Genomic DNA, 25,656 nt, shown 5'->3' on the forward strand with positions numbered 1-25,656 from the left:
GTATTTTAGGTTCGTTTATGTCCCCAACATGTAGCACATCAATTGGAACCAGAAGAATGGCTCAGGCTGACAGAGATGTCCACCCTGACCCATGATCCAAAGGCAGGTAATTGGCCACAGATCCCAGGAAGGACCAAGTCCATTGGCACATGGGGCTTGACTGTGGTACTAAGGCCTGGGTCCGAACAGCAGCTCCACTGCTGTGTCTAGAAAGGTCCCTTTACTTCTCTGAGCCCTCAGCCTCCATAAACAGGGTCCCCACAGTCCTCCTAGGTGTGTCATAATGACTTAAAAGTGAAAGTCATTAAACCAATGACTTGTTACATTGTTCTCAGTTTGTGATGCCCTTAACCCTTAAGAGAGGGTCTCAGTGCTTGTCACGTCAAGCATTTGGTCCTTTGGAGGTTGGAAATCGTGGAATTACAGGCATGAGTCACTGCGGGAGGCCAAGGCTTTTATTTCTAATCATTGCCCTCAGGCACAACTCAGCACACTTGGGAAACACTGACCTGCTCTAAGGTTAGAAAACAGGGTCTTGTTCACCCCTGTACCCAGAAAGTTGAGGATGGTACCAGAGACAGAGCAGTAACTCAAACATGCTTGCTAACGGCTGGGCACAGTGGCTCATGCCTGTAATTCCAGCACTTTGGGAGGCCAAGGAGGGTAGGTGAGGTCACAAGTTCAAGACCAGCCTGGTCAACATGATGAAACCGTCTCTACTAAAAATGTAAAAATTAGCTGGGTATGGTGGCGGGCACCTGTAAATCCCAGCTACTCAGGAGGCTGAGGCAGGAGAAGCGCCCGAACCCGGAAGGTGGAGGTTGCAGTGAGTCCAGATACCACTGCACTCCAGCCTCGGTGAAAGAGCAAGATTCCATCTCAAAAATAAATAAATAAATAAAATAGTAAATTTTATGTCATGTATCTTACTTTTTTTTTTTTTTTTTTTGAGACAAGAGTCTCACTCTGTCACCCAGGTTGGAGTGCAGTGGTACAATCATACCTCACTGCAGCCTCAACCTCCAAAGTTCAAGTGATCTTGCCGCCTTAGCTTCCAGGGTAGCTGGGACTACAGGCACATGCAACCATGCCCAGCTAATTTTTTTTTTTAAATAGAGACAGGGGTCTCACTATGTTGCCCAGGTTGGCCTCAAACTCCCAGCCTCAAGAAACCCTCTGACCTCAGCCTTCCAAAGTGCTAGGATTACAAGCATGAGCCACCACCTGGTCTTACTATATTTTTCTTAAGTGAAAATCTCCCTGGTGGTCTAGTGGTTACGATGAAAATTAAATAAGCATATAACCATAACGAGGCTCCATCCATAACAGCACCATGATAAAAACTGTCTAAGAGGGGAGTCCAGGAGGCAGAGGAAGGAGAAAAGGGAGGGCTGGAGCTGGGACCCTGGGAAAGGACATGACCAGGGAAGGGTGGGGAGCCTCAGGAAGAGGCCCAGAGCGGGGAAGAGCCAGAAGGTGGGGCAGTTACTGAGAGAAGGGAAACCCTAGGCAGAGGGAAGCCAAGGCCCAGCAGGCTGGGTGTCTTCTCAGGAACTGTGCTCTGACAGCCTCAGGATCCTGGGCCTTAATTTGGGTCTTTTAATGTCTTGATCTCTCCCCTACACCAGGAAACCCTCAGAGGCCCAGGCCCACTCCAGGACACAGCCCATGGAAAGTGAAGCCTGCACCAGTGACCTGCATTCTTTTTTTTTTTTCCCCCCCAGGACTGAGTCTCGCTCTGCTGCCCAGGCTAGAGTGCAGTGGTGCGATCTTGCTCACCGCAACCTCCACCTCTCAGGTTCAAGTTCTCCTGTCTCAGCCTCCCGAGTAGCTGGGATTACAGGTGCCCACCACCGCGCCCAGTTAACTTTTGTATTTTCAGTAGAGATGGGGTTTCACCATATTGGTCAGGCTGTTCTTGAACTCCTGACCTCAGGTGATCCAACTGCCTTGTCCTCCCAAGGTGCTGGGATTACAGGCATGAGCCACTGCGCCCAGCCGGCTTTCTTTTCTGTGAGAAAGCTGAGAGCCAAACTAACCCCAAGGGCCACGAGGCCTGCGCAGATCACTAGTACTGCAACAGGATCCCACAGCAAATACTGCGGATCTGCTTGCAAAATAAATGCAGGACCAGCCGGGTGCGGTGGCCTGTAATCCCAGCACTTTGGGAGGCCGAGGCGGGTGGATCACAAGGTCAGCAGATCGAGACCATCCTGGCTAACACGGTGAAACCCCATCTCTAATAAAAATACAGGACCCAAATACTTCTTACCACCTGCACTACTACCATCCTAAAAAGTATTCTAGGTTGCAGGAACAAACCATCTTAACTGGCCTCCCTGCTTGCTGGCTAGTAACAGCCAGTGAGTCTGTTAAATTCCAAGTGAGACCATGTCACTCCGCTCAAAACCCTCCAACAACTCCCATTCCACTCCCTCAGACCCTATGGGTAGTGAAGAATTAATCTTACTTGGAAGTCTGGCCTTTACCCTCGGCTACTGGTAAGTGCCTTCTAGACCCATGGAATGTCCTAATAGAAGTGAGCTTTGGGGACAGGCAACCTCTGGGGGAAATGGAGACAACTAAAGGCCTTAGCCCAAAATCCCCGCAGGGGCTGAAGACTAAAGGTCAGCCACAGAGCACTATGTGATTAAGCACCAAGGGAATTCGGCACACCCAAGGATCAAGTGAGCTTCCCTGGTTGTACCTCCATCATGGCCGGGAAGAGGTACCAGGACTCCATTGCAAGAAGACAGCAGGAAGCTTCCTGTTTACCTCCCTCCGACCCTGCCCCAGGCCTCTCATCCTTTGGCTGGTTCTGGGCATGCTTTTGCTGTAATAAAACCATAATCCCGATACCTTCCTGAGTTCTGTGAGTCACTCTAGTCTATTACCTACTGAAGGTGGTCATGGGCAGCCCGAACTTGCAGCTGGTATTGAAGTGAGGACAGACTAGTGGGGACCATGCCTTCCAACCGTGTAGGCTGCCAAACTCTCTGCACCCTGTGTGACCACCTTATTACAACTGTCATGATCTGCCCACTCCGACGAGACTTCATCCCTTACTCCTCTTCTCACTCATATCAGCCAGGCTCCCACCCCTCGGTCCCAGGAAGCCCCTTCCCCAGATACTCACCAGGTGAACTCCCTCACTTATTAGGCCTTTACTCACACATCACCTCCTTGGTGAGGCCTCCTCTGGCCCCCCTCCACCCTGAAACACCTTTCCTGTTTTACTTTTTCCTCCATAAAAACACTGTCACCGTATCCACCGCACTACAACTGCTGTGTTTTTTTCTTTGCTCCCCACAAGAGTATCAGCCTCAAGGAGGAAGGAATTTTTGTACTGTGTTCCCTGCTGTGACCCCAGAACAGGGATAGTTTCTGACATGTGCTGAGTGTTCAACAAATTCTTGAACGCATGACTTCTAGTATCCTTTAGAAATACCTTTTAAAAACCAGACCATCACACCCCTACCCTCCGTGAAAGGCCGAGTCTGCAAAAACAGGAAAATTAACTATGTTTGTCTAGATAGAGCCCTTTGCTGAGGGAGATGAAGTTAACAGTCGGCAAGACCGAGGATGTCCAGAGAGCCCTGTGGCCCGGCGTGGGTGAGGCACGGGTGCTATCCCAGCCCTGACACCTCCATGCTGTTGACTTTGGGAGGACCCCCTTCTCTGGGCCTTGGTCCCTACGTAAATAACGAAGTAGTTGGAGCAGCAGACTCATGGGAGGGGAGGAAGGAGAGAAATCCCTGCTATGAGAGATGCAGAGGGAAGACAGGACCTCACCAGGCAGGGGTGGACTTTTATTTGAAGGCAGAAAACACCCTATTTGGGGGTTCATTTATCATCTGCAACCGTTTTGTTGTTGTTTTTTAAAAAAGGGGAAAAAAGAGAAAAACCAGAACCCAAAGGGTCTAGGAAGGAAAGGAGGGTAGTGGGTCCACGTCAGGCTGGGGTCAGGCCACATAGGGGAAGCGGAGCAGCAGCCCTTCGTGAGGCTCCAGTTTCAGGCGTTCCAGCTCAAGCGGGGAGCCCTCCTCACGGCCTGGCTGGGTGCTGAGCACAAGGTCAGCCTTGGTTGGCAGGCTGGCGCTGGCGGGCAGGTCGGAGGCCTGCAGCCCAGCCGAGAGGCCCACATCCCCAAAGTTAAGCACTACCAGAAAACGCTCATTCTGGTCCCAGTGGCGGATATAGGAGAAGAGTCCAGGCCCAGAGGAGAACGTATGGAAGTCCCCATGCAATAGGGAGCGCTCCTTACTCCGCTGGTCACTCAGCTGCCGGAACAAGGAAAGGAGGGAGCCAGGGTCTTCACTCTGGCCCTAAGAATGATAAACACATAGCGGAAGCATGTGAGAGGTTCCCCGGTACAGACCTCTACAAGCCCGGCCGCCTCCCCTGGTCATGTTCTACCCATCGAAAACTCTTACCTTCACAGTCATGTTGGCACTTACAGCCCCTGGGATGTCAGGGAAGCTGGACTCATCCCACAGCATGACTGGAGCCTCCACAGGCTGAAATGCAGAGAAAATAGGACTTAAAAAAGGCCTGGGGTCAGGCATGGGGGCTCACATGTGTAATTCCAGCACTCTGGAAGCCCAAGGCAAGAGGATCGCTTGAGCCCAGGCATTTGAAACCAGCCTCAGCAAAATAATGAGCCCTGATCTCTACTACAAAATTTTAAAAAATTAGCTGGGTGTAGTGTCCCTATAGTCCCAGCTACTGGGGAGGCTGAGGAGGGAGGATCACTTGAACCCAGGAATTTGAGCTTGCAGTGAGCCATGACTGCACCACTGTACTCCAGCCTGGGCAACAGAGTGAGACCCTGTTTCAAAAAAAAAAGCCCTGGGCCCACTGTCCCTTATCCCTCTTCCCATTCCCATCCTCATCGATATATAACCTCCCCTACTCATGTCTGGCTTTTTTTTTTTTTTTTGAGACGGAGTCTCGCTCTGCTCAGGTTGGAGTGCAGTGGCTCGATCTTGGCTCACTGCAACCTCTGCCTCCTGGGTTCAAGCGATTCTCCTGCCTCAGCCTCCCGAGTAGTTGACTATAGGTGCTCGCCACCACACCCCGCTAATTTTTTTGTATTTTTAGTAAAGACAGGGTTTCACCATGTTGGCCAGGCTGGTCTCGAACTCCTGACCTCAGGTGATCCACCCACCTTGGCCTCCCAAAGTGCTGGGATTACAGGCATGAGCCACCACGCCCAGCCTGGCTAACTTCTGCTGCATGAGTGAGGCAGGCTCCCACCTCAGGGTCCTCACACATACACTGTTGCGCCCCAGCCGAGAGCTCCCAGATGACTGCCAGCCAGCTCTCTCACTTCCCTCAGGTATCTGCTTGGTTATCTTACCAGGTCTCCCATGGCTGCTCTCTATAAAACAAGCCCTATCATCCCCTAGTCTCTAGGCTACTTACCCTGCCTTCTTTTGCATAGCACTGATCAGCAGCTGGCATTTTATTTAGGCATATCTAGTTATCTAACCACCTCCAGCTCTCTTGTGCAATGCTGTATCCTCAGCGTAACAGATAAAAATTATTCTATAAACATCTGTGGAATAAATGAATAACTGGTTCTATAAACATCGTGCTGATGGCAGGGTGCAGTGGCTCGCACCTGTAATCATAGCAGTTTGGGAGGCCAAGGTGGGAGGATCACTTGCGCCCAGGAGTTTGAGACCAGCCTGGGCAACACAGTGAGACCACACCTCTACAGATTTTAATAATTAGCTGTGGCCAGGCACAGTGGCTCACACCTGTAGTCCCAGCACTTTGGGAGGTCAGGGCAGGCAGATCAATTGAGCCCAGGAGTTGGAGACCAGCCTGGGCAACAACAGTGAAACCCTGTCTCTACAAAAATTAGCTGAGTGTGGTGGTGTGTGCCTGTATTCCCAGCTACTTGGGAAGCTGGGAGGCAGAAGTTGCAGTGAGACATAATCGCACCACTGGAATCTAGCCTGAGCAACAGAGCAAGACCCTGTCTCCAAAAAAAGATTAGCTGGGCATGGTGGCACACACCTATCTATGGTACATATCCCAGCTACTCAGAAGGCTGAGGTGGGATGATCACTTCAGCCTGGGAGGCGGAGGCTGCAGTGAACCAAGATCATGCCACTGCACTCCAGCCTGGGCAACATAGTGAAATGCTGTCTTTAAAAAAAAAAAGTCGGGCATCAACAGTAACCCTGTGTCCAAAGCTTGCGAATGCCTTTGTAGTAGTATCCCACCATGTATTTCTTTCTTTTTCTTTTCTTTTCTTTTTTTGAGAAGGAGTCTTGCTCTGTCACCCAGGCTGAAGTGCAGTGGCGCAATCTCAGTTCACTGCAACCTCTGCCTCCTGGTTCAAGTGATTCTCCTGCCTCAGCCTCCTGAGTAGCTGGGACTACAGGCATGCACCACCACGCCTGGCTAATTTTTGTATTTTTAGTAGAGACTGGGTTTCACCATGTTGGCCAGGCTGGTTTTGAACTCCTGACCTACGGTGATTCACCCGCTTTGGACTCCCAAAGTGCTAGGATTACAGGCGTGAGCCACTGTGCCCAGCCACTGCCATGTACTTCTCTACTTATTTGTCTGGCTCCCTCACTAAGCTATGAGCTTCCGAGGGCACAGAGTCTAGCACAGTACCCACTGTCCAAAGAATAAAGGAATGAATAAATGAATGGTGACTACCATAGCAAACATCTGCCAGGTACCAGGAATTACCATTAAAAACATGCCCTCATTTAATGCTAATCACCCTTCAAGAAATGCAGTAACACAAGGGATGACCAAAATTCAGAAAGGTAAAATAATCTGCCCAAAGTCACACAGCTACCCAAATACTGACTAGGAATCAAATGCGTTTTCACCCCAAGGCTCACGTCTATCTGCCGCCATCCCCAGAATCATCATAAGATGGAGAAACAACCTCCCTGTGATAGACAGACAACAAGCAGTACCTGTCCAGGAAGGGCAGCTGCCTTCAGGCCAATCTCATCCCCGTAGCTGAAAACAGGGGTCCCTGGCAGGGTGAAGAGCATCAGCTGGTAGAGTCGGAGAAGTTGAGCCGGCAAGAAGGAAGTCAGGAGCCCTGCCTGAGACAACTACAGGGAGAGACACTCCGGTGAGCCCCATAACCCACCTCTGCCTCCGTCTCCCAGCAACGCTTTCTTCTCCCATCTGCCCCCTTTCCCACCAGCATGGTACTCACACTCCAGCTGCACCAGCGATTGCCAGTGGCATTCAAATACTGTGTGACTAGGGATTTTGTATGCTCCCCAGTAAAGCTGGAATCAGACAGGTATGAGCTGGTCAACAGCAAGTCTTTGTTGGATTCGAGTAGGCTCACGATCTGCTGAAGGTCGGAGGAGTTAGTCCCTGCAATCAAGAGCCTGCAGAAGGGAGGGAGGGGGTCAAGGTTAGTATAAGAAAGAAAGAATGGGGCCGGGCGCAGTGGCTCACGCCTGTAATCCCAGAACTTTGGGAGGCTGAGGCAGGCGATCACCTGAGGTCAGGAGTTCGAGACCAGCCTGACCAACATGGAGAAACCCCGTCTCTATTGAAAATACAAAAATTAGCCGGGCGTGGTGGCACATGCTTGTAATCCCACCTACTCGGGAGGCTGAGGGAGGAGAATCACTTGAACCTGGGAGGCGGAGGTTGCGGTGAGCTGAGATCGTGCCATTGCACTCCAGCCCAGGCAACAAGAGCGAAGCTTCGTCTCAAAAAAAAAAAGAAAGAAAGAAAGAATAAAGGTAAAGAAAGTTCTCTAGACTAGGAATCCCCCCTTCTTAGGCCTAGCACTCCACTGAGGGGTTCCCACAATGGAACTCAGTCAGCAGAATGGCACCCGCACCCACCTATCTTCACTGAAGCCCTTGGTGATGTTTTCCCACTCAGCCAAGAATGAGGATGCATCCTAGAAAGAAAAAAGTAGAATCAAGGAACAGGGAATATTACTAGGCTCTGGCTGAGTCCCTCTGTTCTCGCCCAAGCTTTGTCCCTAATGTGGAAAGGGAACTCACCTTCAGATTCTCTATGTCCCGAACCTGGAACCCATCCACGCCAGCTTGCAGCCAAAACTCCAGAGCATCCTATACGGGACAGAAGAATCGAGGACAGACATCAGTTCTTAGGAAAAGGCTCAGAAAATTCCAGCCCACACTAAACCTCACCCACCCCACACTTCCCCGGGAGCTGGGGAGAGCTCTGTCTTCCCCACCTGCACTACAAAGGTTTAGCCTTTGGACCCTTCCAGTTCTACCCTTCCACTGATTTTCTTAGTGCTACAGCATTTTAGTTCTCTATTCTTGCCTCTGGCAAATCACACAGCTTCACCTTTGAAAGCTACAGAAAAGGAACCAGAGAAAAAGTACATCCATAAACAAAACTTCGTTTAACACTTAGCATTGGAATGTTAGTGTATCTATTTTAGAGATGAAGAAACAGAGAAGCAAGGAGACACATCCACGGTCATTCACAATCAGTGAGCAGCAGACAGGATCTAAAATGTCAGTCAAGATGGCCCCTCTCCCAGTTTCCTGAGGTCTGGGGAAGGTGTGAGCACAATAGCTGCTCAGAGCAAGGCCAAGGATGAAAGATTGAAATTCAAAGCACAGCCCCAGGGCAGTTTAGATTTGACAAGAGGCCAGTGCTGCAGAATGGAATCCTGGCAGTCATCCTGCACACACCACAGAACTTCACCCTCACTCTCCTATTCTTCCCTTTCTCTGGGCCATGTACCCTCTCCTCTGGTCTCCATTTCCATCTGAGACCCTCACGCCAAACCATCCAAAAACATTCCCTCATCAGCATCTTTTAACAGGTCCCCTAGTAAATGGCAAGGCCTAAACTGGATGATCCCAGGGTCCTACCCAAATGCTGGGAGTCTAGACTTCTATCTTAGAATCACAGCTACCAGCAGGGTCAGTATCTGCTTCCATTTTTGTTCTACCCATGCGGAACATGTCAGTGTCCGAGCACCCAGACATCAGGAGCTAGGGTAACATTCGAAGTCCTACTCCTAGCCTGCTGAGCATAGATCTGAGCCTATGGCAAATTAGATACCTTGCTGGTTATACAGGGAATTGGAAAACATCTATAAAATCCTTGGCACAGTCCCAGACACAGAGTACCCCAGTGCTTATCATTTCAGACTGGGCTCTATTCCAAATACATCAAACAAGAACTGGGAAACCAGTCAGGACAGGATTCCCACAGAGAAAGGGCTTCCTCTCCCAAAAGAAAGAAAAATCAAACTTCCAGACTGACATCTGAGAAGGTCCCTTCCTGTCACTGTCTCATCCTCAGAGTCAAGGAAATAAGAAAAATAAGAGGTCAGAAAAGGAACAAGAAAAACAGATGTGCTGTTGGCCTATCCTTTGGCTATAGGAGGAGGCATTCCTGCTTGGTCCCAAGGAGCAAACGGACCCTCAGCTGCAGCCAGGCTGGTTCTACAGGGCTTGCTGTGAAAGGACCATTCCAGCCCCAGCATCTGACTTCCACCAGCCATCAGCTCCAACACTCACCTTCACCTTGGTGGCCACACTGTCAACCTGGGTGGAGAACCACAAGTTCTCACCCCGGTAGTTGGGAGTGAGGTCCAGAATGACACGGATGCCTAGAATAATGGAGGAAGACGCAGTTATGAGACAGTCTATGAGTTAAGGGGAAACAAGGAAATCACAAATGTAAGTCACTGAGTGTTTCCTATCTATTATTTGGTACAAAAACTTGAATTTAAACCCTGGCAAAATTCATTCCATTGAAACAGATGTGAGCAAGGGCGGGCCTTAAGATACTGGAAGGCAGGCCAGGCGAGTTCAAAACCAGCCCGGTCAACATGGTGAAAATCGTCTCTACTAAAAATATAAAAATTATCCCGGTGTGGTGGCACATGGCTGTAGTCCCAGCGACTCAGGAGGCTGAGGCACGAGAATCGCTTGAACCCCAGAGGAGGAGACTGCAGTAAGCTGAGATCGTTCCACTGCACTACAGCCTGGGCGACAGAGTGAGACTCCATCTCAAAAAAAAAAAAAAAAAAAAGATATTGGAAGGCAGAAAGTTTATAGTGCAGAGAAGTGGCCCCTGTGTTCCCCACTCCCAAAGTGAACCTTTTTAAACATGTGTCTATACTGAGTTGTAAAACAATATTTGGGATTCTTCCCCCGCAAAGAACCTACTGTTTTACAAGTTTAAAACCACTGGTTTAGTAAATATCTACATTTTGCAAATAAAGGCACTAAAGCCCGGAAGTTAAATGACCTGCTCAAGATCCCACAGCCAAATAGAAAGCCCCCAAACGACTGGACAAATCCATTTTGGGCTGAAGACTAACAAATCTCCCCTCTACCTGCTTTAGGAAAACTCAGAGCTAGTTAGGAGGAAACGAGACAAAAGTTCTATCCTACTTTTCCTCTGGCCAAGTCCTTTCTAGCTGTTTCCTTGGGAACCCCAAGATACCCACTCTTTTTTTTAGCCGATTGCAAGAGACTGTCAAAATCTTCCTTGGAGCCAAAATTGGGGTCGATCTGCAGCAAGTCGGTCTGAGCGACATCGTCCTTCTGGTTCTTGTGAAGTGGGCCCAGCACAAGGCCCTTCACCTTCAGAGAGCTCAGGTAATCGAGACGCCCCTTCAGACCTGAAATGGGGGGCTGGGTTAACAGGTGAGGCCCCTCTGAGGGGCCCCTGACCTCTCTACTCTCCCTTCTCCCAGAGCCTAAGGATGGGACGGGGAGCGGGGAGGGGGGAGAGGGGGTGACGGGGAGGCGAGGCTGAATCACGAGACTCAGAGGAGCTGATGTAAGGACTCCTGCACATTACTTGAGAAACCGGTTGCAACTGGCTTCTGGCGCCGCGGGGAGGGAGGACGCTGAGTCACCCACCCTCGTGACAGAGTGAGGGGCGGGTCGGCTTTCTTCAAAGAAAGGAGGGAAGGGCAATGTGCCGGGGAGGGGGTGGGGGAAGAGGGAACGGTCGTCGGTACCGGATGGAGGGGAGAACCATCTAGATCGTCTGGGGACAGGGGAGGGGGTCGGTACAGGCCACCAGATTCAACCCGGGGCACCCGGGGCGGCGGCGCGCTGCACTCACCCGCCAAGTTGCCCGAGCCGTGGCCCTGGAAGGCCTGAAGGTCGCCGATGCGGTAGAGGGCGCCCGTGTGCCACCACTTCTGCGCCGGTAGCTCGCGACAGCGCGGCGCCCGCACGATTATGACCACGGCACCCGCCAGCATGCCGAGCCAGCCGAGCCAGAAGAGCAGCAGCAGCACCCAGCGGGTACGTACCCAGCCGGGACTGCCCGCCACCTTCAGCAGCTCCTCCTTGGACAGGCCCGTGAACTTAGCGGCGGCTGCTGCCTCCGCCTCGTCTTCCGCCACCTTGATCTTCACCAGACCATTCTTCTCGGCTCCCACCACGGCCATGGCAGCCCCAGACGCCGCGTTCATCGGCTGCTTCTCGGGTTCTAACTCATTCAGCTCCACCTCCTTCATATCCACCTCGGTGTCCTGGCTCATGGTGCCTGCAGAACCGGCGACACGACGAAGCTTGAGGTCAGATGGTGGCTCAACCCCTGCCCGGACCCTCGGACCCAGAACGGTCTCCCGGCCTGTGTGCCTCCGCGGAGCTTCGGCTACTGCATCTGCTCAGCAACAGGCGCGGCCTCTGGGAAGGGGCAGCGGAGCCCCGCCCCGGCCCGCCCCTTAAGGTGGAACCTCGGGGACTGCCCCAGCAGTGGGCGGCTCAGGGTAGTAAAGTCAGGAACACGCCTCCGACAGTACTTCCTGCGTCGTCCAATTTCTCATCTCCAACTTGTCTAAACCTAAGGTTCTTTTCAACCTGACTCTAGGAAGGCTTGGCACGGAGCCACCTTTAAGTGGACGAGGCCTGTGATCCTCGCCCAAATCCCGAGGCCCCTCCAGTGTCCTTTAAGCCTTACCGCCCCCAGAGGCCCCTCTTCTTCCGTTCCGGCAGGCTAGTAACTACCCCAACACCATCCTCCATTTGCCCCTGGTTCACCGCCGGGTTTTCCCAACTTCGCATGGCTCCTTGCGCTGTCAGAGGCAGCCAGTCGCAACTTCTGCCTTTTCTCCCACCAAGGCTTGCCCTCTCAGGCCTCTGGGACTTGGCGCTAGACCTCTGCTTCCATACACGGCTTACTCCCACTCGTTTTTCAAGACTCATCTTGAATTTATTTCAAGTAATTCCTCATGCAGCAACTATTTATTGTGTACTCACTACAATACTTTGCTTTGTTAACTTTATTGAATTAACAAGAATCCAGTCTTCTTCACAGTACTTTAAAATGAACTGTTTGGGCAGGAGAGTTGAGGTAGACACCCCGCTTCTTATCCTACCCCACCCCAGCTGCTAGCACGTAGATGTTTGGCACCTAGGAATCCAGAAGAGACTGATAGGGCTGTAACGAACATAACAGAGCTAGAGCTAGGTCTCAGAGGCATCCACCTTCTTCCTAGAATAGACCAGAAGATGCCATGGCCAGACTCTTTCCCACCTTGCAAGGTCTATCACGGTCATCCCAAACTCCACCACGGTCCTGTCTCCCTATCACTTCACTATGTTAGGCCTTGGAGGCAGCTGATACTGCAAAGGCTTTGAAGAAGCCTAGAATTCCCTCCACAGGGTCCTTGGATTGAAGTGGGGCAGAGAAAAGGTTCACAGCAGGAAACCACCGGACATCAACAGCATGAGGTGCCAACACTCTCAGGAACTCCTCGTTCCTAAACAGTGCCAGCTGGGCTACTTTCAGAGAGGAGCTGGAGGAGACCGGTTCTTTCGCCCTTTCCCACCTAGGCTGGAAGCCAAGATTGCTGTGTATTTGGAAGAAAGCAAAAGCCAAGGTCTTAAGTAATAGCACAGAGAAAAGGATCATCTTCTGCTGGTCCCCTCCGCAACCCCAGGCAGCCATCCTCATCCCCACCCTAGGAACAAGGGGTGCAGGGGGCAGCCCCTGGGAGAAGGCGAGCAAGTGCGTTCAGATCAGTGCTCAAAGATGATAAGAGGTCCAAGGTGCCCTGCATGTGCCGGATAAGAAGTGCCAACCAGAGGTTCTGAATGGACTTTATCTCGAGCACAAATGCTCAAGGCTGGGCGCAGTGTGACTCATGCCTGTCACCTAGCCCTTTAGGAGGCCAAGGAGGGAGGATTTCTTGAGGCCAGGAGTTTAAGACCAACCTGGACAACATATTGAGACCCAATTTCTAAATAAATAAATAAATAAATAAATAAATAAATAAATAAATACATTTTAAAATTATCTGGGCCTGGCTGGGCATGGTGCCTCACACCTGTAATCCCACCTGCTAATCCCTGTAATCCCACTTCTTACACTGTGGCATGAGAATCCCTTGAACCCAGGAGGTAGAGGTTGCAGTGAGCCGAGAATGGGCCACTGCACTCCAGCCTGGGTGACACAGCAAGACTCTGCCTCAAAAAAACTAACAGGCCAGGTGTGGTGGCTGACACCTGTAATCCCAGCACTTTGGGAGGCTGAGGGTGGCAGATAACTTGAGGTCAGGAGTTCGTGACCAGCCTGGCCAACATGGTGAAACCCCATCTCCACTAAAAATACAAAAATTAACTGGGTATGGTGGCACGCGCCTGTAGTCTCAGACTTGGAGGGGTGAGGCATGAGAATCGCTTGAACCCGAGAGGCAGAGGTTGCAATGAGCCAAGACTGCGCAGCTGCACTCCAGCCTGGGTGACAGAGTGAGACTCTGCCTCAAAAAAAAAAAAAAAAAAATCTGTGACTGGTGATGTGTCCCTGTAATCCCATGAGGTACCAACATTCAAGGGAAGCAAAAGCAGGAGGATCACTTGAGTTCAGGAGTTTGTGAGGCTGCAGTGAGCCATGGTGGCACCACTGCATGCCAGCCTAGGAGACAGAGCAAGGCCTCAGAACAAGGTTGAGAACTGTGGGGTCAGAAGCTGTCTTTGAGATGGTCCAACATGACACAGTATCTCACTCACAGACCCTCATGGCTCCAAATGACTCAAGTCAATTCCTTTATTTTTTGAGACAGGGTCTCACACTGTCACCCAGCATGGAGTGCAGTGGCGCGATCTCAGCTCCCTGCAACCTCTGCCTTTCAGGTTCAAGCGATTCTTCTGCCTGAGCCTCCCCAGTAGCTGGGATTACAGGAGGCGTGCACCACCACACCCGGCTAATTTTATATTTTTAGGAGAGACGGGGTTTCACGTGGTTGGCCAGACTGATCTTGAACTATTTCAGGTGATCTGCCCACTTCAGCCTCCCAAAGTGCTGGGATTACAGGCATGAGCCACCGTGCCCGGCCTGAAGTTAATTCCTTCTGCATGCATAAAGAGGATAACAGCTTGCCTCTCCAATCTTATAAGCTACCACCGCTTCACAGGCACTATCCTCCAGCCTTATCAGCCTTGAAACACCTGCCAGTCTCACAACACACCAGGCTTTTTCAGGCCTCTGCATCTTGTACATGCCCTACCTCTGCTGTTGGCACTTCCTATTCGTCCACTCAACCTCATGAGTTCCTATTCATTCAAGATCTAGCTCAAGTGACAGCTTTTCTCAATTCCCCAGACAAAATTACTTTCCCTCCACCATGCATCTGCCTCTGCTACAATCATGTCCCATTTGTTTATTACATTTCTTTGTCTGGATGTCTTTTTGTCCTTGAAGACAAGTGGCAGGCGCCTTGTGCTATTGTCAATGAACCTGCCTATTCCCTGCCCATTCAGAGGCAGCATATAATAGGCACTTCGCAAGTGGTTGGTAAATAAGTGGATGAACTATGTCAATCAAAACCAATATCTTCCTTCTTAGAAACAACTAAACAGGCTAGGCGTGGTGGATCACACCTGTAATCAGCACTTTCGGAGGCCAAGGCAGGCAGATAATTGAGGTCAGGAGTTCAAGACCAGCTTGGCCAACGTGGTGAAACCCTGTCTGTAATAAAAATACAAAAATTTGCCAGTTGTGGTGATGGGCACCTGTAATCCCAGCTACTCAAGAGGCTGAGGTGAGAGAATCACTTGAACCCATGACGCAGAGGTTGCAGTGAGCCCAGATCGTACCACTGCACTGCAACCTGGGCAACACAACAAGACTATCTCTCAAAAAAAAAGAAAAAAGAAACAACGGAAAAAAACTAGCATGTGAAGACAAAGGCAGGAAAATGGAAAAGAATTTAAATAACACTGTATCATATCAAGATGAACCTGTTACTGCAGGAAAACAAACCAAGACTTGTAACTGTTCAACCAAAATAAAACAAACTGCCAGGCACTGTGGCTCACGCTTGTAATCCCAGCGCTTTGGGAGGCCAAGGCAGTCGGATCAATTGAGGTCAGGAGTTCAAGACCAGCCTGGCTAACATGGTGAAACCCCGTCTCTACTAAAATTACAAATATTAGCCAGGCATGGTGGCGCCTGCCTGTAATCTCAGCTACTCGGGAGGCTGAGGCAGAAGAATCACTTGAACTCAGGAGGCAGAGGTTGCGGTGAGCCAAGATCGCGCCATTGCATTCCAGCCTGGGCAACAAGAACAAAACTCCGTCTCAAAAAAAATATAAAATATAATAATAAAAACTAATAAATTAGGAGATAGAGGACAGGAAAACAAAAAGACTACAGAGAAAAAGACTAGAGAAAGGGACCGGAGGTGACTAGAGAGCCTCAGATCCTGCCATATGTGTTGACATAAAGCTTTATATTTACTATAGGAATGCAAAGAATATAATTTTTCAAGAGTTTAGCCTTTAAGAGAAGGCTGGGACAAAGCAAAGGAAAGAAAGCAGTTTGGCAGTCCAGATGCCAATAAGGTCCACTTTACACTCAGACAGGCAGATGGCGGTGGAGCCCTGAAATGCAGAGGGCCAAGTATACAAAGAAAGTTCCTTTCTAACCCTCTGCGGCAAAAATCCGTCACATGCTTCCTAACACATTATGATTACTTGATCTTAGCCTGAAAATAGCACATTTATTTTTCCTCAAACATGTAAAAAGGAGTGACCAGGTATGGTGACTCATGCCTTTAGTCCCATTGCTCTGGGAAGCCAAGGCAGGAGGATCACTTAAGCCCAGTAGTTTGAGACCAGCCTTGGCAACATAGGGAGACCCCATCTCTACAAAAATTAATAAATTAGCCAGGCATGGTGGCTCACCCCTGTGGTCCCAGTTACTCAGGAGGCTGAAGTGGGAGGATCACTTGAGCCCTCAGGTCGAGACAGCAGTGAGCTATGATCAAAATCACACCATCGCATTCCAGCCTGGCTGACAGAGTGACCCTATCTGAAAACAAACAGGTCAGGTGTGGCAGCTCATGCCTGCAATCCCAGCACTTTGGGAGGCCGAGGCAGGTGGATCACCTGAGGTCAGGAGTTTGAGACCAGCCTGGTCAACCTGGTGAAAGCCCGTCTCTACTAAAAATACAAAAATGAGCTGGGCGTGGTAGTGGGTGCCTGTAATCCCAGCTACTGAGGAGGCTGAAGCAGGAGAATGGCTTGAACCTGGGAGGCGGAGGTTACAGTGAGCGCCTAGATTGTGCCATTGCACTCCAGCCTGGGCAATAAGAGGGAAACTCCATCTCGAAAAACAAACGAAAAAACAAACAAACAACAAAAAACATCTAAAAAGGATTTCTTTTTTGAGACAGAGTCTCACTCGGTCGCCCAGGCTGGAGTGCAGTGGCACGATCTCAGCTCACCGCAAGCTCCGCCCCCTGGGTTCACGCCATTCTCCTAAGGACCACAGGCACCCGCCACCACGTGCAGTTAATTTTGTTTGTTTGGTTGGTTTTTGTATTTTTAGTAAACACACGGTTTCACCGTGTTAGCCAGGATGGTCTTGATCTCCTGACCTCGTGATCCACCCGCCTCGGCCTCCCAAAGTGCTGGGATTACAGACGTGAGCCACCGCGCCCGGCCCATGTGTTACTTTTATAATTAGAAAAATTTATATATCTTGGCTTACTACAGCCTTAACTTCCTCAGCTTAAGAAATCGTCCCACCTCAAGTGGTTCCTCCCACCTCAGCTTCCCAAGTAGCTGGGACCACAGGTACTTGCACTATGCCCAGCTAATATATATATATATTTTTGTTTGTTTGTTTTTCTTTTTTTTTTTTTTTGAGAAAGAGTCTCAAATAATTTATGTAGATCTTCCCTCTGCCCAGAGATACAGAGTTTAACTCTACCTTTTGAGTGTGGGCTGCGCTTCGTGACTCTCTTCCGAAGAGTGTGATGACAGAGTTTTGGAGGGCCAGGGGAGGGAGAAAATGAGGATGCAGTATTGTGTAATCATGACTGCAGAAACAGCTGGTGTTGGAGGGCCTCAGTGATCATTTTAAGGTCTCTTATTGCTACTTAGCTTTTTTGATGAGATTAAGTACTGCTGTCTCTGATCAGTTGAATATCTGATGTCATTAATCCAAGGATAACATGTTAAAAGTACTGCCCCATCTTTTCCACATATTGACCTGCTATTTCTCTGGTGTTTATCTTTTAGTATTTGGTTGCATTTGAGAGAATGGCTTGCTGCAATGTTGTTCATTCGTCTAACTTACTTGAATACTGGATACTTTTCAGATGGTGCATTTATTTCTCTTCTAAGAGATGACTTTGGTTCTATTTCTTTCACTCTTTCTGGCTTTTATCCCCACTTTGCATTCTTCAGCCTTTTTACTAAGACAAGCCTGATAGTTCTCTTCTTTAGCAGCCAGTGTCGCTCCTATAGGATTCATAGGAACAATTAATAGTATTCTGACATCGGTTCTTCAGATAGTAACTGCCAAGTGAACTGCTTTGGTTGGAGTCTCTTTCTCTGCTTTAATTTCAGCCATGCTTTGACTTCCAAATGCTCAATTCCTTAACCTCACCCGTCTTTCATTTTTCTTTTTCTTTCTTTTTTTTTTTTTTTGAGACAGAATCTTGCTCTGTCACCAAGGCTGTAGTGCAGTGGTGCAATCTCAGCTTACTGCAACCTCCGACTCCCAGGTTCAAGCGATTCTCCTGCCTCAGCCAAGTAGCTGGGATTACAGGCACCTGCCACTGTGCGTGGCTAATTTTTGTATTTTTAGTAGAGATGGGGATTTGCCATGTTGGCCAAGCTGGTCTCGAACTCCTGACCTCGTGATCGTCCCACCTCAACCTCCTGAATAGCTGGTATTACAGGAGCATGCAACCATGCCTGGCTAATTTTTGGTTTTTTTGGTAGAGACAGGGTTTTGCCATGTTGTCCAAGCTGGTCTTGAACCCCTGGGTTCAACTGATCTGCCTCCCAAAGTGCTAGCATTAGAGGCATGAGCCACTGCACTCAGCTAATGAATTCTTTTTTAAAAAAACTGAAATGCGGTGGGGCTCATGCCTGTAATCCCAGAACTTTGGGAGGCCGAGGCGGGTGGATCACAAGGTCAGGAGTTCAAGACCATCCTGGCTAACACAGTGAAACCCCGTCTGTACGAAAAATACAAAAAATTAGCTAGGCGTGGTGGCGGGCACCTGTAGTCTCAACTACTCAGGAGGCTGAGGCAGGAGAATGGTGTGAACCCGGAAGGCAGAGCTTGCAGTGAGCTGAGAGTACACCACCACACTCCAGCCTGGGCTACAGAGCAAGACTCTTATCTCAAAAAAAAAAAAAAAACTGAAATGGCTGGGCATGGTGGTTCTTGCCTGCAATCTCAGCACTGTGAAAGGCCAACGTGGGAGGATCTCGTTGTTTTTTTTTTTTCTGAGACAGTGTCTTACTCTGTTGCCAAGGTTTGAATGCAGTGGCGCGATCTCAGCTCACTGCAAGCTCCGCCTCCTGGGTTCACGTCATTCTCCTGCCTCAGCCTCCAAAGTAGCTGAGACTACAGGCGCCCGCCACCACGCCCAGCTCATTTTTTGTATTTTCAGTAGAGACGAGGTTTCACCGTGTTAACCAGGATGGTCTCGATCTCCTGATCTCGTGATCCACCTGTCTCGGCCTCCCAAAGTGCTAGGATTACAGGCGTGAGCCACCATGCCCAGCCAGGAGGATCTCGAGTCCAAGAGTTCAAGACTAGCCTGGGCAACATAGTGAGACCCTGTCTCTACAAACAAACAAACAAATAATAACCCAAAAAACCCCACATATATTCATGAGTAGAAAGATTTCATGGGCATGGTGGTTCACGCCTGTAATCCCAGCACTTTGGGAGGCCAAGGTGGGTGGATCACAAGGTTAGGAATTTGAGACCAGTCTGGCCAACATGGTGAAACTCCATCTCTACTAAAACTACAAAAATTAGCTGGGTGTGGTGGCAGGAGCCTGTAATCCCTGCTACTCGGGAGGCTGAAGCAGGAGAATTGCTTGAACCCGGGAGGCAGAGGTTGCAGTAAGCCAAGAAAAGGGCCAAGAATAGTAAAGATATCTTTAAAGAAAAAAAAAATCGGCCGGGCGCAATGGCTCACACCTGTAATCCCAGCACTTTGGGAGGCCAAGGCAGGTGGATCATGAGGTCAGGAGATTGAGACCATCCTGGCTAACACAGTGAAACCCCGTCTCTACTAAAAATACAAAAAAAAAAAAAAAAAATTAGCCGGGCGTGGTGGCGGGCGCCTGTAGTCCCAGCTACTCGGGAGGCTGAGGCAGGAGAATGGCGTGAACCCGGGAAGTGGAGCTTGCAGTGAGCTGAGATCACGCCACTGCACTCCAGCCTGGGAGACAGAGCGAGACTCCGTCTCAAAAAAAAAAAAAAAAAAAAAAAAAAGAAAAAAAATCATATTTTTAAAGACAAATTCTACCAGATAGCAAGCATGTTATTTGCTAAAATAATAATTACCTGTAACTTCAGCATTCTTGGAAGCTGAGACAGGAGGATCACTTGAGGCCAAGAATTGAAGACCAGCCTGGGCAACACCGTCAGACCCCGTCTCTACAAATAATAATAATAATAATAATAATAGTAGATAAAGTATGGTTGGGCACAGTGGCTCACGCCTGTAATCCCAGCACTTTGGAAGGCCGAGACAGGCAGATCACCTGAGATCAGGAGTTGGAGATCAGGCTGGTCAACATGGCAAAACCCTGTCTCTACTAAAAATACAAAAAATTAGCCAGGCATCGTGGCAGAAGCCTGAAATCCCAGCTCCTTGGGAGGCTGAGGCAGAATTGCTTTAACCTGGGAGGTAGAAGTTGCAATGAGCCAAGATCACGCCACTGCACTGCAGCCTGAGCAACAGAGCAAGACCCCATACCAAAAACAACAAAAAAGGACAAGTCCTACCAGGCAGCAGGCATGTTATTTGCTAAAGTAATAATTACCTGTAATCAGGCTGGGCACGGTGGCTCATGCCTGTAATCCCAGCACTTTGGGAGGCCGAGGTGGGCGGATCACAGGTCAGGAGTTTGAGACCAGCCTGGCCAATATGGTGAAACTCCGTCTCTACTAAAAATAAAAAAATTAGCTAGGCGTGGTGGCATGTACCTGTAGTCCCAGCCACTCGGGAGGCTGAGGCAGGAGAAATACTTGAACCTGGGAGGCGGAACTTGTAGTGAGCCAAGATCATGCCAGTGCACTCCAGCCTGGGCAACAGAGCAAGACTCCATCTCAAATAATAATAATAATAATAATAATAATTACCTGTAATCTCAGCATTCTGGGAAGCTGAGGGAGGAGGATTGCTTGAGGCCAAGAGGTCGAGACCAGTCTGGGCAACACAGTGAGACCCCAACTCTACAAAAAAAAATAACAATAATAATTATGTATAAAGTAACAATCATAGTATGCCAAAAACACAGGGATGGGCAAATGTCCAATGGAACAGAAAACAGAGCCTAAAAATAACCCATGCATACTTGAAACAATATATGACAGAGATAATATAATCACTGTGGAAAGAATGAACTATTTACCAAATGGCACTATAAAAAATAAAATTAGATCACTACTTCACACCAATCACACAATTATATTCTAAGTAATCAAACTGGCCGGGCATGGTGGCTCACACCTGTAATCCCAGCACTTTGGGAGGCCAAGGCGGGCGGATCACAAGATCAAGAGATCGAGACCATCTTGGCCAACATGGTGAAACCCCATCTCTACTAAAAATACAAAAATTAGCTGGGCGTGTTGGCGCGCGCCTACAGTCCCATCTACTTGGGAGCCTGAAGCAGGAGAATCGCTTGAACCCGGGAGGCGGAGGTTGCAGTGAGCCAGGATTGCGCCACTGCACTCCAGCCTGGCGACAAAGCGAGACTCTGTCTCAAAAATAAATAAATAAATAAATAAATAAATAAAATTTTAGAAGAAAATAAGAACATCTGAGGCCAAGTGCGATGGCTCATGCCTGTAATCCCAGCACTTTGGGAGGCCGAGGAGGGCAGATCACCTGAGGTCAGGAGTTCGAGACCAGCCTGACCAACATGGAGAAAGCCTGTCTTACTAAATACAAAATTAGCCAGGAGTGGTGGTGCACGCCTGTAATCTCAGCTACTTGGGAGGCTGAGGCAGGAGAATCGCTTGAACCCGGGAGGCAGAGGTTGCGGTGAGCGGACTTCGTGCCATTGCACTCCAGCCTAGGCAATAAGAGCGAAACTCTGTCTCAAAAAAAAAAAAAAAAAAGGAAAAAGAAAAAAAGAATATCTTTCTGACCTCACGATGAGGAAAGAGTTTTTAAAGAAGAAACCAAAGAGGCCAGGCGCAGTGACTCACGTCTGTAATCCCAGCACTTTGAGAGGCCAGGGTGGGCAGATCACAAGGTCAGGAGTTCGAGACCAGCCTGGCCAGAGATCAGCCTAGCCAACATGGTGAAACCCCGTCTCTACTAAAAATACAAAAATTAGCCGGGCACAGTGGTTCATGCCTGTAATCCCAGCACTTTGGGAGGCCGAGGCGGGTGGATCACAAGGTCAGGAAATCGAGACCATCCTGGCTAACACGGTGAAACCCTGTCTCTACTAAAAATATAAAAAACTAGCCGGGCGTGGTGGCGGGCGCCTGTAGTCCCACCTACTCAGGAGGCTGAGGCAGGAGAATGGCGTGAACCTGGGAGGCGGAGCTTGCAGTGAGCTGAGATTGGGCCACTGCACTCCAGCCTGGAAAAACAGAGAGAGACTCCGTCTCAAAAAATAAAATAAAATAAAAATACAAACATTAGCTGGGCATGGTGGCAGGCACCTGTAATCCCAGCTACTCAGGAGACCGAGGCAGAAGAACAGCTTGAACCTGGGAGGCAGAGGTTGCAGTGAGCCAAGATCTCACTACTGCACTCCAGCCTGGGTGACAGAGCAAGACTCCAACTCAAAAAAAGAAAAAAAAAACACACAAAAGAATAAACCATTAAGAAAAAGACAAATAAATTTTGCAACATTAAAAGAGAAAAAATTATGCATCTACAACTTGCCGTAACAAACTGAAAAGACAAGCCACAAATAGAAGACATACTATCTGAAACTAATACAACTAACAAAGTAGATGAAACATACAAATTATCACTAAAAATCAGTAAGAAAAAGCACAATACTTCAGCAAGAAAAAAAAATCACTGAATAGAAATTCTATTCTAATCACATAATAGAAATAGCCAATTCAGGCCAGGCATGGTGGCTCACACCTGCAATCCTAGCACTTTGGGAGGCCAAGGTGGGTGGATAACTTGAGGTCAGGAGTTCGAGACCAGCCTGGCTAACACGGTGAAACCTTGTCTCTACTAAAAATACAAAAATTAGCAGGACGTGGTGGTGCACGCCTGTAGTCCCAGCTATTCGGGAGGCTGAGGCAGCAGATTCACTTGAACACGGGAGGCAGAGATTGCAGTGAACAGAAATTACACCACTGCACTCCAGCCTGGGCGACAGACTGAGACTCTGTCTTAAAAAAAAAAAAAACCCGGGCCGGGCGCGGTGGCTCACGCCTGTAATCCCAGCACTTTGGGAGGCCGAGGCGGGCGGATCACAAGGTCAGGAGATCGAGACCACGGTGAAACCCCGTCTCTACTAAAAATACAAAAAATTAGCCGGGCGCGGTTGTGGGCGCCTGTAGTCCCAGCTACTCGGGAGGCTGAGGCAGGAGAATGGCGTGAACCCAGGAGGCGGAGCTTGCAGTGAGCTGAGATCCGGCCACTGCACTCCAGCCTGGGCGACAGAGCGAGACTCCGTCTCAAAACAAAAACAAAAACAAAAACAAAAAAAAACAAAAAACCCAATTCACAAAATTAGATATACAAAAGAATGTAAAGATTACAGAACCTCATTAGTAATCTGGAAAGTGCAAATTAAAATGGCAAGAAAATAGAACTTCATGTCCATCGGATTGGCAATATTAAAACATCTGACTAAACAAAGTGATTAGGAGGATACAAATTGCATAATTGGCAACATTATTTGGTACATTCGGTCTAGGAAAAAATTTGCAACTGCCTATAGAATGAAGATGCCCTTTTACCCAGCAACAGTCCTAGGTAGATTCATATCCTAGAGAAACTCTCACACATGTACACAAAGCAATATATAAAAGATTTCACTGCAGCACTGGTTATAGTAGTAAAAATTTGGAAACTTGAAAAATAGGCTAGGCGTGGTGGCTCACACCTGTAATCCTAGCACTTTGGGAGGTCAAGGCAGGCAGATCACCTGAGGTCAGGAATTTGAAACCAACCTGGACCACACAGTGAAACCCCGTCTCTACTAAAAATACAAAAATTAGCTGGGCGTGGAGGCAGGAGCCTGTAATCGCAGCTACTCAGGAGGCTGAGGCAGACGAATCGCTTGAACCTGGGTGGAGGAGTTTGCAGTGAGCCAAGATCATGCCATTGCATTCCAGCCTGGGCAACAAGAGTGAGACTGTCTCAAAAAAAAATTTTTGTTTTTTTACATAATTTGTAGAACATTTGTAAAATAATTTGTAGAAAATTTCTAACTAGAATACTAGAAATGACTAAATCTGAAAGAACCAGGACATAAAAGATAGGCAAAATGTGTCAAAAACATAATGTTAAAGAAAAAAACGGGCCAGGCATGGTGGCTCATGCCTATAATCCCAGCACTTTGAAAGGCCGAGGTGGGAGGATTGCTGGTGGCCAAGAATTTGGGACCAGCCTGGGCAACAGGCTGAGACAAACATCTTAATTTTTTAAATTAAATTAAATGTAAACAAAAAGGGAAGCGGCCAGGCACGGTGGCTCACGCCTGTAACTCCAGCACTCTGGGAGGCCGAGGCGAGCAGATCACAAGGTCAGGAGATGGAGACCATCCTGGCCAACATGGTGAAACCCCGTCTCTACCAAAAACACAAAAATTAGCTGGGTGTGATGGCGCACACCTGTAATCCCAGCTACTCGGGAGGCTGAAGCAGGAGGATCGCTTGAACCCCGGAGCGGAGAGTGCAGTGAGCCGAGGTCAGGCCACTGCACTCCAGCCTGGCGACAGAGCGAGACTCCGTCTCAAATAAAAAAAAAAAGAAAAAAGAAAGAAAAGAAAAGAAAGAAAAAAAGGAAATAGGCCGGTTGCGGTGGCTCACGCCTGTAATCCCAACGCTTTGGGAGGTCGAGGTAGGCACATCACCTGAGGTCAGAAGTTCAAGATCAGCCTGACCAGTATGGAGAAACCCCGTCTCTACTAAAAATACAAAAAATTAGCCGATTGTGGTGGCGCATGCTTGTAATCCCAGCTACTCAGGAGGCTGAGGCAGGAGAATCACTTGAACCCGGGAGGCAGAAGTTGTGGTGACCCGAGATTGGTCCATCGTACTCCAGCCTGGGTAACAAGAAACTCCGTCTCAAAAAAAAAAAAAAAAAAGAAAGAAAGAAAAAGAAAAAAGAAAGAGAAAGAAAAAGAAAATGAGCAGATTCACCTTAAAGTTTTTTCCAGAAACCAAAAGATACAGTGGAATGCAACAATCTGCATTTTAACTGACATCTACCCCAAAAGGAGGAACCATAGCATTCATGGAGGTACTGCAATACTATATTGACTTGTAAAAAGGATGAGCAAGCTTTTGTTCCATCTCCCTGTTCCAAAAATCCACCTGATAAAGTATCCTCAATTACAGAACTGATGAGATGTTAGAGGATAAGAACAGATACTATTCTTGCTCACAGACCAAAAAAGCATGGCCGGATGTGGTGGCTCACCTTGTAATCCCAGCACTTTGGGAGGCTGTGGAGGGCGGATTACCTGACGTCAGGAGCTTGCAACCAACCTGGCCAACATGGTGAAGGCCCATCTCTATTAAAAATACAAAAATTAGCCAGGTTTGGTGGCACAAACCTGTAATCCCAGCTACTTGGGAGGCTGAGGCACGAGAATAGCTTGGACTCAGGAGATAGAGGTTACAGTGAGCCAAGATCGTACCACTGCACTCCAGCCTGGGCAATAGAGTAAGACCCCTCCCACAAAAAAAAGCAAAGAAACTACTATAATTAACATTCCCATCAGGGTGGATCACCTGAGGTCAGGAGTTCAAGACCAGCATGGCCAACACGGTAAAACCCCATCTCTACTAAAAATACAAAAATTAGCTGGGCATGGTAGCAGGCACCTGTAATCCCAGCTACTCAGGAGGCTGAGGCAAGAGAATCTCTTAAACCCGGGAGGCGGAGGTTGCAATGAGCCGAAATCGCACCATTGCCCTCCAGCCTGGGCGACAAGAGTGAAACTCCATCCCCCAACCAAAAAAAAAAAAAGTGACTGAAAAAAGTGGGCATGC

General features: G+C 48.8%; 1 protein-coding gene and 1 non-coding gene across 3 annotated transcripts in view; both read right to left on the minus strand.

Annotated features, from left to right (window-relative positions):
• Window positions 1–3,788: 3,788 nt before the first annotated feature.
• Window positions 3,789–25,656, minus strand: part of SLC3A2 (solute carrier family 3 member 2) — a 30,681-nt gene continuing 8,813 nt past the window's right edge. The window contains exons 2-12 of one of the 2 annotated variants that reach the window (XM_050756900.1): window positions 20,590–20,682; window positions 19,789–19,881; window positions 11,080–11,508; window positions 10,454–10,627; window positions 9,516–9,607; window positions 8,013–8,081; window positions 7,848–7,906; window positions 7,199–7,379; window positions 6,948–7,091; window positions 4,434–4,517; window positions 3,789–4,325 (exon numbers count right to left, since the gene is read on the minus strand). In XM_050756900.1, the coding sequence (XP_050612857.1) occupies window positions 3,963–4,325; window positions 4,434–4,517; window positions 6,948–7,091; window positions 7,199–7,379; window positions 7,848–7,906; window positions 8,013–8,081; window positions 9,516–9,607; window positions 10,454–10,627; window positions 11,080–11,508; window positions 19,789–19,881; window positions 20,590–20,682 (1,781 nt within the window). In that variant the 3' untranslated portion in view covers window positions 3,789–3,962. The remainder of the gene's footprint in view (window positions 4,326–4,433; window positions 4,518–6,947; window positions 7,092–7,198; window positions 7,380–7,847; window positions 7,907–8,012; window positions 8,082–9,515; window positions 9,608–10,453; window positions 10,628–11,079; window positions 11,509–19,788; window positions 19,882–20,589; window positions 20,683–25,656) is intronic. The other variant, XM_050756901.1, reaches the window with a different exon arrangement.
• On the minus strand, window positions 24,880–25,061 carry LOC126936762 (U2 spliceosomal RNA). The gene has a single exon (XR_007719566.1). It is a non-coding gene; the product is annotated as a U2 spliceosomal RNA (small nuclear RNA).

This window comes from Macaca thibetana, chromosome 14, assembly GCF_024542745.1.
Source record: "Macaca thibetana thibetana isolate TM-01 chromosome 14, ASM2454274v1, whole genome shotgun sequence".
In the NCBI taxonomy this organism is placed as follows: Eukaryota; Metazoa; Chordata; class Mammalia; order Primates; family Cercopithecidae; genus Macaca; species Macaca thibetana.